This window comes from Melanerpes formicivorus, unplaced genomic scaffold (assembly GCF_026170545.1).
Source record: "Melanerpes formicivorus ecotype bairdi unplaced genomic scaffold, bMelFor1.0.p_v2 SCAF_1, whole genome shotgun sequence".
Taxonomy (NCBI): Eukaryota; Metazoa; Chordata; class Aves; order Piciformes; family Picidae; genus Melanerpes; species Melanerpes formicivorus.
Window position 1 is genome coordinate 49,938,733 of NW_027142353.1, and position 12,687 is coordinate 49,951,419.

Consider the following 12,687-nt stretch of genomic DNA (forward strand, 5'->3'; position numbering starts at 1 on the left):
AAATGGAAGTGCCTTCCATATCCCAGAATAGTGGTGATCAATTGTTTTCCAAGCACAGTTTTAGTCTTGCAGGCTCCCTTATTGTTCAAACACTATTTTATTTTATTTTTTTTAATGTAAATATTATTATTGTGCAAAGTACTTCTGCAATCTTTAAGGAGTGCAAGGATACAGAAAAATGTCTGATGAAAATCTTTTCATTTTTAAGAGGACATTCAAGCAGCTGAATTACTAATTTTCTTTGGTGCCAGGTGCTGTCCTTGGACACTGTTCTGTCACAGTTTATAATGATTTTTGGTGACTGAAATGTCTCTCTATCTCCCTGGGAGGAGGACAGGTTGGGATTTCTGGCATGCTGCTGAGGAAGATGTGGAAGTGACTGATCAGAAGCCTCAGAGAGGCCAGGTCACCCACTGTGTCAGTCTGCACTGCATTTGAACTGCTGTTGAAGTTGCTGAAATGTCACTTGTTTACGCCACATAAGGATGTGGTCACTAATCTTCCTCCTGTACTGAAAAATACATTGGAATTGTTAATGATACCCCTCCACACCTTTTTGGGGTGGGTTTTTGGTTGGTTTTTTTTGGTGCATGCATGTTGGGTTTTTTCCCTTCAGTTACCATAGTGTGTTTTAGAAAACCATTTTAGCAAGATGTATTAAGAAGAGGTACAGGGTTTTTTGTTAGTAATGTGATGGTGTACAGGTGACATGAAGGCATGAGGGTCTGCTTCCTGCCCTCACTAGTGCCTGTTGATGGGGAAGGATGGGGAAAGGGGCCAAGGGCTAATGTCTTTTAACATTCCAGATCTCCATGAACCAAACTTGAGCTCTGGTTACTGAAGCGCAATGGCACATTCATGGGGCTTTACGCAATAAGTTAAAATGTGAAGGTCCTTCTTAGAGGATGCCGTAAAGGCCAAGTATAAACAAATTCAAAAGGGAGCTTGATACATTTTTGGAGGATGAGCCCATTGGCGTCTGTTAAATATAAGGGTCTGGATACAACTCTTGGCTCACTAAGTTCTTAAGTATTTGGTTGGCAGAAACTGGAGGATATACCAAGGACAGTTCAAGACCTACTTGAACTTAAATGTCTTTATTAAATATATTATTTCATAAATAGTGTCCATCACGCACTGTTGGAAACAAGACACCATGTTCAATTCGCCTTTGGTCTAGCTCTGCTGTACTTTTAGTTTTATGCTGACTATAACCCTTTGTAATCAAGGCTCGTACCAGTTCTGTCCATAGATAAGTGAAACAAATATTCTATGACAGTTCTGCAATTTCTTCTTTTGTGTTCAGTTGCTGCTTTTAGTAGCTGAGATGAATCAATATTTCATCTTCAGCAATACACTAATGATAGTTCTTTTGAATTCTCTTATGGATCCTCCAGATATTTTTTTCTGGAAGGAGAAAGGCCTGCACTGGGATTGGTTCAGGGAACTGCTTGATTGTATTCCAAACATTGCTCCTATTTCAAGGCATCACACATGGAAATACTTAATATTAGACATAAAATTAACTAAATGGCACTATAATCCTAGTTAATTTCAGGAGAAATAAGAACATGTCTGAGCTGAAGCAGGTGCTTAGATGCTTTCATGATAAAGAACACTTCCCTGCAGTGAGTCGGGAAGTATGCAGTAGACAGCCTAGCAGAGACATCTTGCTTGTGTACAGAGGCAGAATGCTACACTGGTGTCAAAGCTGACCTCACATCCCCATACCATCATTTGCTTGACCACCTGCAAATCTGTCACAAAGTCTCCCTTTACCTCTACCTCAGGACAGGGAATAAATGCACACATCGCTGTTTACAAGAGGTTGCATGATCGATGTGTTGTAATTACTCGAGCAATTATCTGCAACTTCCAGTAAAATACTGTCTTTTTGAGAAGAAATGGCACATGCAGTTTTCACCTAACACTCCATTTTCCCAAATAACCTGTTTAAATATTTGTCTGTGGCAATGAATGGTAGACTTCACTTTCCCTTTTCTTACTCTGGTTTTGAACCTATTTGTAGAGTGGTAAACTTGCAGCTGAAACTCTGGCTAGGACAGCTGGCTCGAAAGATAGGCACGTGTTTTCTTCAACAGTTTAAAAAATTTCTTCTCTCTTTGATCGAACCTTTGATAGAAGTGTTGTAACTGCTTACACTATATAAAACCATTTTGTAGATTGTAAATAACCATTCTACTTTATAGCTGCTTACTATGTGATTACTTGGTAAATTGCTGAGATTCCTGGAACGTGCTTTGACAGTTTCAGTAGGAGCCAACCCTCATTTCAGTTTCAGTTTTTGCTATAAAAATAGCTGGAATCTTCTTGGAAACTGCAAAACCTGTTATGGTCAGAGTCAGACCAGTAAAGCAGTTCCTATGTCAATAACGTCCCAGCTGTTTTCAATTCAAAAAACAGAATCTGAAAAGATGTTGGCTACATGCCACTACCACAAATGGAGTTCTTGAATTCTAAATTAAATTCAGCAGCAGTTCCTTGCCCCCTCCATTTAGTTTATTTGGATTTGTCTGTCCTATGCGGTACACTTAGACCTGGAAAAAAATCCATCAGTTTATACTTCCCCTACAGGAACCCCTATTCTTTCTTTTACCTGCCCAAATTCTTTGCAAAATCAGAGAATTTATAGAAGAGGCTGGAAAATCGAGGCTTAACATTTTAAACATTGATGTTATGGATAGCCTGAATTATACTAAGCAAGTTACAGGACAAACATGCCTTCTTTTTATTGTAAAAGTAGTAAATATTTCCTGATACACCACTGAGCAATGAATGCTGAAAGGGATGCATTGCATTCTATAAATCCTTCTCTGTTAAAATAATCAATATAAAATCTGGTGGACGAGGATTGTTGCTGGAGGAAGATGGCATAAACCAACCAGCCTAAAAAGAATCAGGGAAACTGGAGCTTTTGCATATTTTCTCAAGCATGTCTTCCTTGGAAATCTGTGTGCAAAATAAATTAATAACCAAGCAGTAAATAATAATAAACTGAGCATTGGTAAGGAAGTTAATTAAAAAGGACCATTTCTTACTTGGCAGCTGCCCTTCTTTTGGTTACATCCTAGGACACTGCCCAAAGGAAAATTTCCATGTAATCCTTAAAGGAAACAGAGTCCAAAAGCTTTTCCAGCAGTTCTATTTGCTCTAATTTCCTGCTGTTATTTATATAATGACCTATTCATCTGATTCTTTTAGACCTGGAAAGTAAAGCTTTTGTGACTGGCTTGTGAAATGGATCTGAGTACTTTAGGGCAGTAGGAGTCTGAGAATCCTGAACTTTGTTCCATGTTTTTAACACTTCTTTTGCCTTGAGCAGCAATGTCTCCTGAGAATAACGCAAACATGAAAACAATGTTTATTAATTACTCAACTGATGCTAAGACCTTCTGCCTCTTGTCCTTTATTGTTTTGGAGTTTTTTTTATTTCTTGCAAATAGACCATGAAAGATACTTTGTGGAGGTATGTTAAGATTCCAAGCAGTTTACATTATCCAGGAAAAAAATCAAATTCTGGAACAAAGTTTTCAGACTACTCAGTTTCTGAGACAGGCTCTGAAAAGCACTTGTTTCAGAGCATTAGCAGTCAATATTTTCTGAAGCTCTTGACCCTTTAAAGTTCCCAGAGTTGAACACCAAAAGCACTAGTCATCTTTAAAAGATATTCTTCTGGCTGCGAAAGCTGAGATGAAATTCTGTTGATTCTAACTTGCCTCAAAAAGTAGTTTCTATAGCAAAAAGTTACGAGAGAAAGGAACAGTTAACCTTTTTGGTGACTGACATCCTTCCCTTTGCAACAACCTGATGAAATTCTTGTCAGCGATGTTTAGCCTGTTCTACAGGTCTATAACTTCACCTGCTGATTCTGGTGAATCTGATGCATTGTTTTTTTCACTCCTTGCCTGGTTAAACTGCAGAGCAGCCTGCTTTCTAGGTAGCTAAACAGCTGTCATCTCTTACCATCACTATCGATCTATTTTATTGTTGGCTGAAGTGATTTCAGGAGCTGACTAGTATATATTAGCTTGTTAATAAAGCACATTGGACTTAAAAAAAAGAAAAAAGATAACTACTAAACACAAGAACATAGTAAGAAATTTTAATAAAGATAGAGTAATTCCCATATAGCCCTATGCTGCATCTTGAATTGAGCTGGAAGATATTTCATATGAACACTGGAGCCCAAACTATGTGTCTCTGGAGCATTGCCACTGGAATTGTGGGTGTGGTGCTTCACCAATAAAATACTACCACAGTCTTGGTAACTATTGTCCTCTCCGCAATTTAGTCTTTTGTCAAAATGACATGAACATTTGGCAGGCTTTCATGTCAAGAAAGCCAAGAGAATGATTCCCCACCACCACCCCCCTAGTGAAGAAGAGTTCATTTTACAGGCTTGCTTTCTTCTGGGAAAGGCAAGGTCAGCAGAAAGCAGGTTATTTTTAGGGGTCATATACCACCGAGCCAAGACTCCCTGGTGCTAGACAATAATCAGCTACTGGGCTGTATTGTTTTGTTTTGTGTTTTGCAGCTGTGTGCACTTGACCATATATTGCCAGCTGAGACATTTTGTTGAGGGGTGAGTGAGGGATCTCTAAACACAAACTCCCCAAGCTAAATAAATAACAAACCCCAACCAACCTCCCTAAAATTCCCATATGCTCACTGAACTCATGATTTACCGCAGCCACTGTAACTCTTTTAAGTGCACTCAGAATTGGTGCAAAGCCGGGGTGGGGGGGGAAAGGTCTGTCATCCCTCTCGGTATTCTGAGCTTGTCTCTTATTTCTTATTTGCCTGTATTCTGCTAAGACTTCACTTAAGTGGAATTTAAGAACTTTTTCAACTGTTGATAGCAATATGCAGTATGTAGTACCAGTGTGAGATGACTATTCCAGATGGCCTGCGACCTGCTATCCAGCTTGTTCTGCCTCTTCTGCAGTTTGTTGCCTATTCTGCATATTGTTGCCTGTATTCTACTAGTGGGAAAGTCCCATTGAGCAGTGGCTTTTGGCGCTTTTTGTTCAGGCACAAGGATCTTGCTTCAATTTCTAAAAATTATCCTTTCTTCCCTTGGGCTTGAATTTCACCCACTGACTTGTGCAAAACTGCAAATTCCTTTCTTTCTAATAGGTTTTTGCTTCAGCGTTGAGGGTGCCTGGGCCAAGGTGCGGATAGACAGGTTTGCTCTGCAAAGCAGAATATGTCAGCTGGAAAGAGGCAGCTCCCAGCCCAGCTGCATAGCTTCTGGTCTGGAGCTTGGGCACAGCTGGTTTGCTTGGTGTGCACGACAGCAGAACGTGTGTCTGTGTCTGCTTGGCCATGCAGTTATGTGCCTACTTTTACCTCAGGTTAGCACAAGCTGAGAACATGTGTTTTTCAGCAGAGAAGAAGAGGCCACCCACAACCAGCTCCAGCCCCTCTCTGATTTCCCAGGCAGTCTGTACCTCTGTCTGCTCTTTCCCCACAGCGTCCAAGGCTTGTGTGCCTTGGGACTGAGGGAAGAAATTGCAGTCCCTTGCTATCAGTCAGTCAGAGATTTGCTTTGCAGAAGTGGCTTTGTTTAAATATGATTTTAGCATGGTTCAGTCACAGTCTGCAAGGAACATCACAGAAAGTTGTGAGTTGGCACCTAAACTGGCCTGCAGTCACATGCAGTGATGCATCCTGGTGTTGGTGAGGTCTCGAGCTCAGCTGTCCTGAGGGTCTCAGGCAGGTCATATCTTATCTCTCTTGCCCACAGTCCCCAAGCTTGTAAACTTCACTATGAGACAAGGACCTTACTGGTGTCTCTCAGGGCTTTTGGAGAATACATCTGGTTACTGTAATCTCTTGAGTGCTTCCTACTGTTGAGGTCATTATCTTCAAGTCTATGAAATGAGTAAACAGAATCATCAACAGATCTGAGTTTATCAAGCTTTGAAATATTAATGGACCTCAAAATAACTGGGCAGTGGTAGTTAAGACATGGTAGAAAGAATAATAAATTTTTTAATAATTATCATTAATTAACATTACCTAGAGTTTGAGAGGAAGATATTGAGTAAACAAGGGAGAAGCTGCTTCATGATATGACTTTCATCTTACAAATACCTAACCCATATTGACTGGAGACAACGACTGCCCCATATTTCATTACAAACTGCTTGTAAACTTTTCCATATTGATAGGTGCTATCAGAATCACCTTATAATTCCTTTATTTCACATTTTCTCTCTGAAGTTTTATTTTGCTTTATTTCTCTGCAGGATGATGGCCTTCCAGAGAATGAGCATCAGCTGTCAGTAGCTGGGAAGATAAAGAAGCATTTCAACACAGGCCCTAAACCAAACAGCACAGCGGCTGGAGTTTCTGTCATAGCAGTAAGCATCTGAAATACACAGCTGAAACATTTTAATTTGTGTACTCACAAGACAGTGTGAATTTTGGACATGCTACCATAAGAAACCATAGAGGGCTAATCTTTAGACAATTCTAACATTTAATTAATATAAACATAGTTAGACTGGTATTCTGCACAACTTCTCCATTGATTCTCCTTGTGAGTCACATTGTTGTTTACAACCTTAGGATACATCCCTACAAATACTTCCACATTTTACCAGAAGATCAGTGGATCTAAGTCCAATGTAGTTCCAACAGTTTGAACTACAGGATCATTCCATTTCACTTGGCAGCAGAATCAGTGGATTGAGGCCACACAGAGTTTGTAGCAGAAGAACAGCAGCATTTAAAAATAGAACTTACTGTAAAGTTGTAACAGAAAAATCTATCTGGCAGCCTAAGGTTTGCTTCTCTGAAGACACTGGAGAAAGCTGTGGTGCATCACTGCTACCTTACTTGTTGATACAAGTCTAGCCACTTCACATTTAGCTGAGCAGCAGCATTTTACTGTACTATCACATGCAAGCTGCTTCCCATTAGGTAGAAGAACTTAGCTGAGCTCCTTTCTGCCTTCTGTCATGTTGCAGTTTCAGTCTCAGCATTCCAGGTTAGAATGTGTTGGATCTTCTGAAACCAAACTTTTCACCAAGTTTTACTGAGTTTTCAATGGCATACTCAGTGTAGTATACATCACATACACTTGTATTTTGCCCCAGAGATGAGCATGTGCATTAGATATACACACACAGAAAATATATTCAATGTACTATGAGATTATCCATGCTAATGCCATTGAATAGTAACATGCACATCCTTCGCATTTTGGCTACATCTGCCTGTGTTTGTAAGCTTCTCTTTATTACTCATGGTAATGTTAATGCTCCAAATAGTCACTAAAAATAATTGACACATTAAACATAACCATTCCCATATCAGATTACTCAGTGTTCATTCCTAGCTTCCATAAATTGCAGGTGGTGTGACTGCACATGTACACTTTCTTGTACTGTTTCCGCTTTCATGTTTCTCAGCTCAGCCCCTCCAGTGCTGAGTTAAATCAGCATGAAGTAAACTCAGCCCAGCACATGCAATCTGGCTCACAGGTGTGAACTGTTTGTGCAGCAAAACTGATACTCTCTCAAAGTTATTTGGTATAAGTACTTAAAATTTCAAGCTGTGCCTCTCTCATATTTTTTCTTTACTCTTTCCAACCCTGAATGTCCTCAACATGGAAGCAAGTTGTTCCTCATGCTTTTCCTAGATTTTCTCAGTCATCAGCTAACATAGTCAGCATTTATTTATTTTCATTTTTTAAGCAATAATACTGCAACAACTCTCCACAACTAAAACATCACATACCCATTGCTCATCCAAAATGCAGGTATGTTCTGTACAGACTAGCTGAAATCGTGTTCCTTTTGAATGGACTGCCAGCACGCTTGTCCATGAGAATTACTGCTTAGATCCTCCATGCTAATGAATTCAAAGCTTGAAAGCAAGAAATTACGCCTCTGTCCTCATCCATCCCTCACCTTCTTTTTAATTTCCCCACCCTCCTCTGTTTTATTTTTTGCCCCGGTTGCTCTGCCAAGGAATTCTTTACAGCAGATTGACACTTGAGTAATGAAAAAGGCACCATAGTGAATCTTTCTACTGCAAAACATTATACATTGGGGTGGGAGGAAAGTATATGTTTAATTATATCCTTAATGGCTTTTATTTAGTTTTTAGTGTTTTGACATTTAACAGATTCCTTTTAGTGATCATGTCTATGGGTGAACATCATACTCTGGCACAGTTAATCCTGCAACTTGGCCTGTAAAGTAGAAATGTTTAGAGTATTTTCAAAGAATTCAGAAAGTTATTTGATTAGCTTGTGTCAATTGTTCTCTAAAAAACTGGAAGATGTGAGGAAGTATAGACCTCTTTAGTGTTATGATAATATTCCATAAGCTAGATAATTTTGATTTTAAGAATAAATTACATTTATTTCCTACAAAGCTAATTTAATAAATAAAATAAAGCCCAAACCAAAACAATAAAACCTTTAATTGTTGTTTCTGCATTTGAAAGCATACTTAGTATACATTTGATGTGCATGTCATCAGAGTTTTATGTTTGAGAATCTTCCTCTAACTGCAGTCTCAAATATCACAGAAGTAAATCTTGTTACCAAAGAATGTTCTACATTTAGGATTTTCAAAGTATGTGCAGATGCTGTAACATATTGTTCAGCACTAAAGATGCACACTAAGTACATTTTCCTCAAAAACACTGTTTTACTGTGCCTGCTTGTATGTTTACTGTTAACTTTTTGAGAGAGTGCTTGTGTATATAATATATAGGGATGCCTTCTATATATTATATGACACATCTGTGCTTGTGTGTGTGTTTGTGAAAAGGTGTTAATATGTGTGTATAATTATATAGCTTACTTAGTAGTGTGAAAGGTTAATATTTTGAGTTTCATAACTCCTTTTTTGTACAGAGATAGCTAATCTGTAGAACTTAGTTCTTAATTTGTCTTCACACTGGTATGACATTATATGCCTGTTTTCTTCAGTTGTGAGCAGTAACACACCTCAAAGATCTCAAGCAGTATTTATCATATGCACCAATTAAAACTAATCAATATGAAAACTAAGTTCCTAAAGATACGTTTATGGTCAGCTTGACTGGAAGGAAGTGTGAAGCCACATCTATTTTACATATGTTTACTGTGGCTACTGCTTCCTTCAGAGATGTGCGATTACATTGTGTTGACTCCTTTGGTTCAGATGCACATCTGCTATGTTGATGTGATAATCCCCAGTAAAAAATTGTTTCTGACCTTTCAGGGCAGAGACATCCTAGGAGTTCTCATGCAAGTGTCCAGACTTGAAGTTTGTCCACATTTGAAGGGGTCTGTCAGTTTGGACAAACCACCATAATGAACATGTGTGTGTGCCTAGCAAAGTAGTTCCTTTGCTGATGTAGAAAAAGAAAAAAAAAAATTCCTCAAGCAAAATTAACTGTACAGGCAAAGAGACTTTTCTGCTAATACATGAATACATCATTAAAAGTTCTGCCAGCATAACTATGTCAGTTGGGAAAAAATTCCCTTAAACCAACATCTCCTTGCCAGCAAGATTTTAATTGGAGGCCTAGCTTTTGAAACAGCAAGAGAACTAACAAGTCTCTAAAAACACTGCTTCCTGATGGGAGACTAGGTAGGAAAAAGATCATTTTACTTGCCCTGTTCTTAAAATTTTAGGCACTGATTCCTGATCTCTGTAGGAGACAATAGCAGGGCTAGTGCCCCTCCACTCTGTGTCAGAATATCAGAATAGCTGCCTTACTGTTAAGCTTGTGCCAAAATATTTGCAGGATCAGGTTTCTCATTCTGTGATAGAGTTTATAAAAGATACTTCAGTAAAAACGTAAACCCAGACCCTTACTAAGTAGTCTTTTTTTTAAATTAGAGGATAGATATTTTTCTGCAATTCTTCAAGGATATTTTTTTTTCCTTCTTTTTTTCTTTTTTTTTTTCTTTTTTTCTTTTTCCCCGCCTCTGTGACCGTGCAGCAATATCCCCTGGCTGTATGCTCTGGCCTTTAGTGACAATGGCTAAAGTGATCAACAGGCATCACAAGTTTTTCAGAATTATTCTGCTACCCAGAGGTGTGCTGTAATTCCTTCTACAGACTGAGCATCACTGAATTTGTGTTCTTGTCTGAAGTCCTACGTTGTCACTTTTGTGCTTGTATTTTCGCCATTGTTAAGACAGAGGAAGAGACTAACAAGAATCTTCTCTGAAGGCTGTATGAGGTCTCTGTCTTGACAGTGGGAGTAAATTCCAGCTGGAGGCTCAGAGGAATCAAGCTGGACAGCAAAAGAGAAAAGCTGCGCAGAAAGTTGGTGCAGCTGGCTGCCTCTTGTGCTATCCTCTCTGTGCTGGGAACAGTGGTGTGAAGCAGTGGGTGGGACCTTGCCCTGCCTTCTGCCGATTTTAGAGTAGAAGTAGGAAATCCAAGTGGCGTTTTTAATGGAGGGGTTTCCCGGGTGATGAAAAAGAGAAGCCGAGTTTAGTCTGTGAGTTTTATTTGGCTTAAAGCTGAACCTGTGCCTCAGCTATCATTTCCCACCTATTATCTGGGTTGTCCTGGGTTCATCGTCCACAGCCAGATTCTCATGGCAGGATCTGCACATCAATGAAATTGTTTCAAATCGCCTCGGGAAGAGACTTTCCTGATTTTCTCCGTATTAGTTTTTAGCTATTCTGTTTTAGGGCAATATTTTTGATCGGCCTTTTAATCCAACACCTCGTTTGTGTATTTTGTGTGCAGCGCACAGGGCAGCCAGTAGATGGCAATAGCAGACCGATGTAGCGAAGACAACAGCGCGTTAACTCTTAGGCGCAAGGTTCTTCTGGTTTTAAACCGGAAACGTCCTTTAAATAATTCTAAATGAGATGAAAGCGACCTTGTTTTAACCAAATGGAATAAATTATTAAATTCTACACTTGCAGGGGAGTCATCAAGAAAAATTTAAATGTGCAGTTAGCTCCTTGCCACCCTTGAAGTGGTTGGTAACTGGAAATACGTGGAACTGCTTTACTGAATTTAGAGTAAGAAACTGTCATCATTATTGGAAATACATGCCACGTTCTTATTGAAGCACAAAATGGCCTTTTCTCTTCATAAGGCAAAATGTAAAAAATTTCACAACTAACAATTTTGAAGCAGGCAGTGTCTCCCTACACATATTTCCCCTTAAAATTTAATTTAAATCAGCTAAATGGTGTCTCCACCATCTCTTAGTGCAGCACAGAACAGTTAGAGAAAGCAACACATTTTCTTTGTTCCTGTGCACATGATTCTGCTAATGATAAACTAAACTTAAAAGGTCTGTATTCCTTAAGTAACATGATGAGCACACTTTCCTGGACACAGTGTTAACTTCATTTCCATTTTGACTTTAATTGGTGCAATTTTAAACCACGTAGTTTTGTACTGTTATCTTTTTGAGCATGAGGTGTAAGCTGAAATGATAAACAATGTTATTCATGACTCTGAGGAGTCCTACTCTCCAAGGTTAACGCATTTTTAGAAATGAATTACCATGATTGATGGGGTATCAAAACCTAATTCTTTTCATCTTTACACATTCTGTGATTATGAAGCAGTCTAATTTAAGCCTTGTGTAGCCTGTCTAGCCTGCTCCTTGTGATGGTTGCAGTGCTTTATTTTATTTTTCTTTTTCTATTATTTTTCTTTTTTAAATTAAACCTCAGTTTAATTGCAAAAGATAATTTTCCATTTCTGGTATGTGCAACTTAAAAGGGCACTTCAGCCTTTGGAAGTAACAAGATATTTATCGGACTTTTAAATGAACGCATTATGCATTAGGTAACCTATTTCACAAACTCCATTTTAGTTCAATTAAATTGACTTCTAATTTAGCAACCCCAAATCTAGAGTTAGTATCCTTCTCTTTTATTTCTTTACTTCGTTTTGTTGGGTTTGTTTTTTTTTTTTTCTTTTTAGTCTCTGATACATAGCTTTAGGATGTTAGATAAGTGCCTTCTGAAAGTGAAAACAGTAAATATGCACTAAATAAGGAACAGCTTGCTCTGGAGTCTGAATTCTGTAGCCTAATGTCGATCCACTGAGTTGCCCCGTTTCTCTCTGCTCAGCTGGACCACGGGTTTACCATCAAGAGATCAGGGTCTTTGGACTACTACCAGCAACCAGGAATGTATTGGATAAGGTATGAGATGGTGCAGCGCCAACAGTCAGTGTTTCCATGGCAACGTGCTGGCAGTCTCCATTAACCAGTTCCTTCAGTGGATAAACATGCTTTTTGATTTGTTATCCGGTCCATATGCTGCTTTATCAGTTTTGTTTTAATCTTGATTGAGATGCCACACCCCCTCATTCCCTTTCTTCACCCATCCCTCACACCCACATTACCAGCTTTCTCTTCATTGCACATGCTCAGTATCAGTTCCCCTATAGTTAAAAGGACAGTGTATACAGACAATCTACTAGATATGCTGAAGTACGCACCCTCCCCCTCCCTATTGCTTGTTAAGGCATCTGCTTCCCCCATGCTCCTGTTCTGAAACACACGGAGCAGCAACAGGCTCTCAGCATATATTTTCCTCTTTTCCCATGAGAGATGTGGAACTATATACTGTCATTTTAAACCCACTAAACACAATCCTTACCTTAGATTGCACAATGCATTTACATAACGCGGGCCATAGAAACTCTCCCAAGTTCAATGAAATACAATGCA

General features: G+C 39.0%; 1 protein-coding gene across 4 annotated transcripts in view; it reads left to right on the top strand.

Annotated features, from left to right (window-relative positions):
- Positions 1 to 12,687, top strand: part of DCLK1 (doublecortin like kinase 1) — a 262,133-nt gene that overhangs the window by 231,294 nt on the left and 18,152 nt on the right. For 3 of the 4 annotated variants that reach the window (XM_068142858.1, XM_068142840.1, XM_068142868.1), the window contains one exon: positions 6,273 to 6,386. In XM_068142858.1, coding sequence (XP_067998959.1) covers positions 6,273 to 6,386 — 114 coding nt within the window. Of the gene's footprint in view, positions 1 to 6,272; positions 6,387 to 12,082; positions 12,157 to 12,687 lie in introns of all 4 variants that reach the window. The other variant, XM_068142850.1, reaches the window with a different exon arrangement.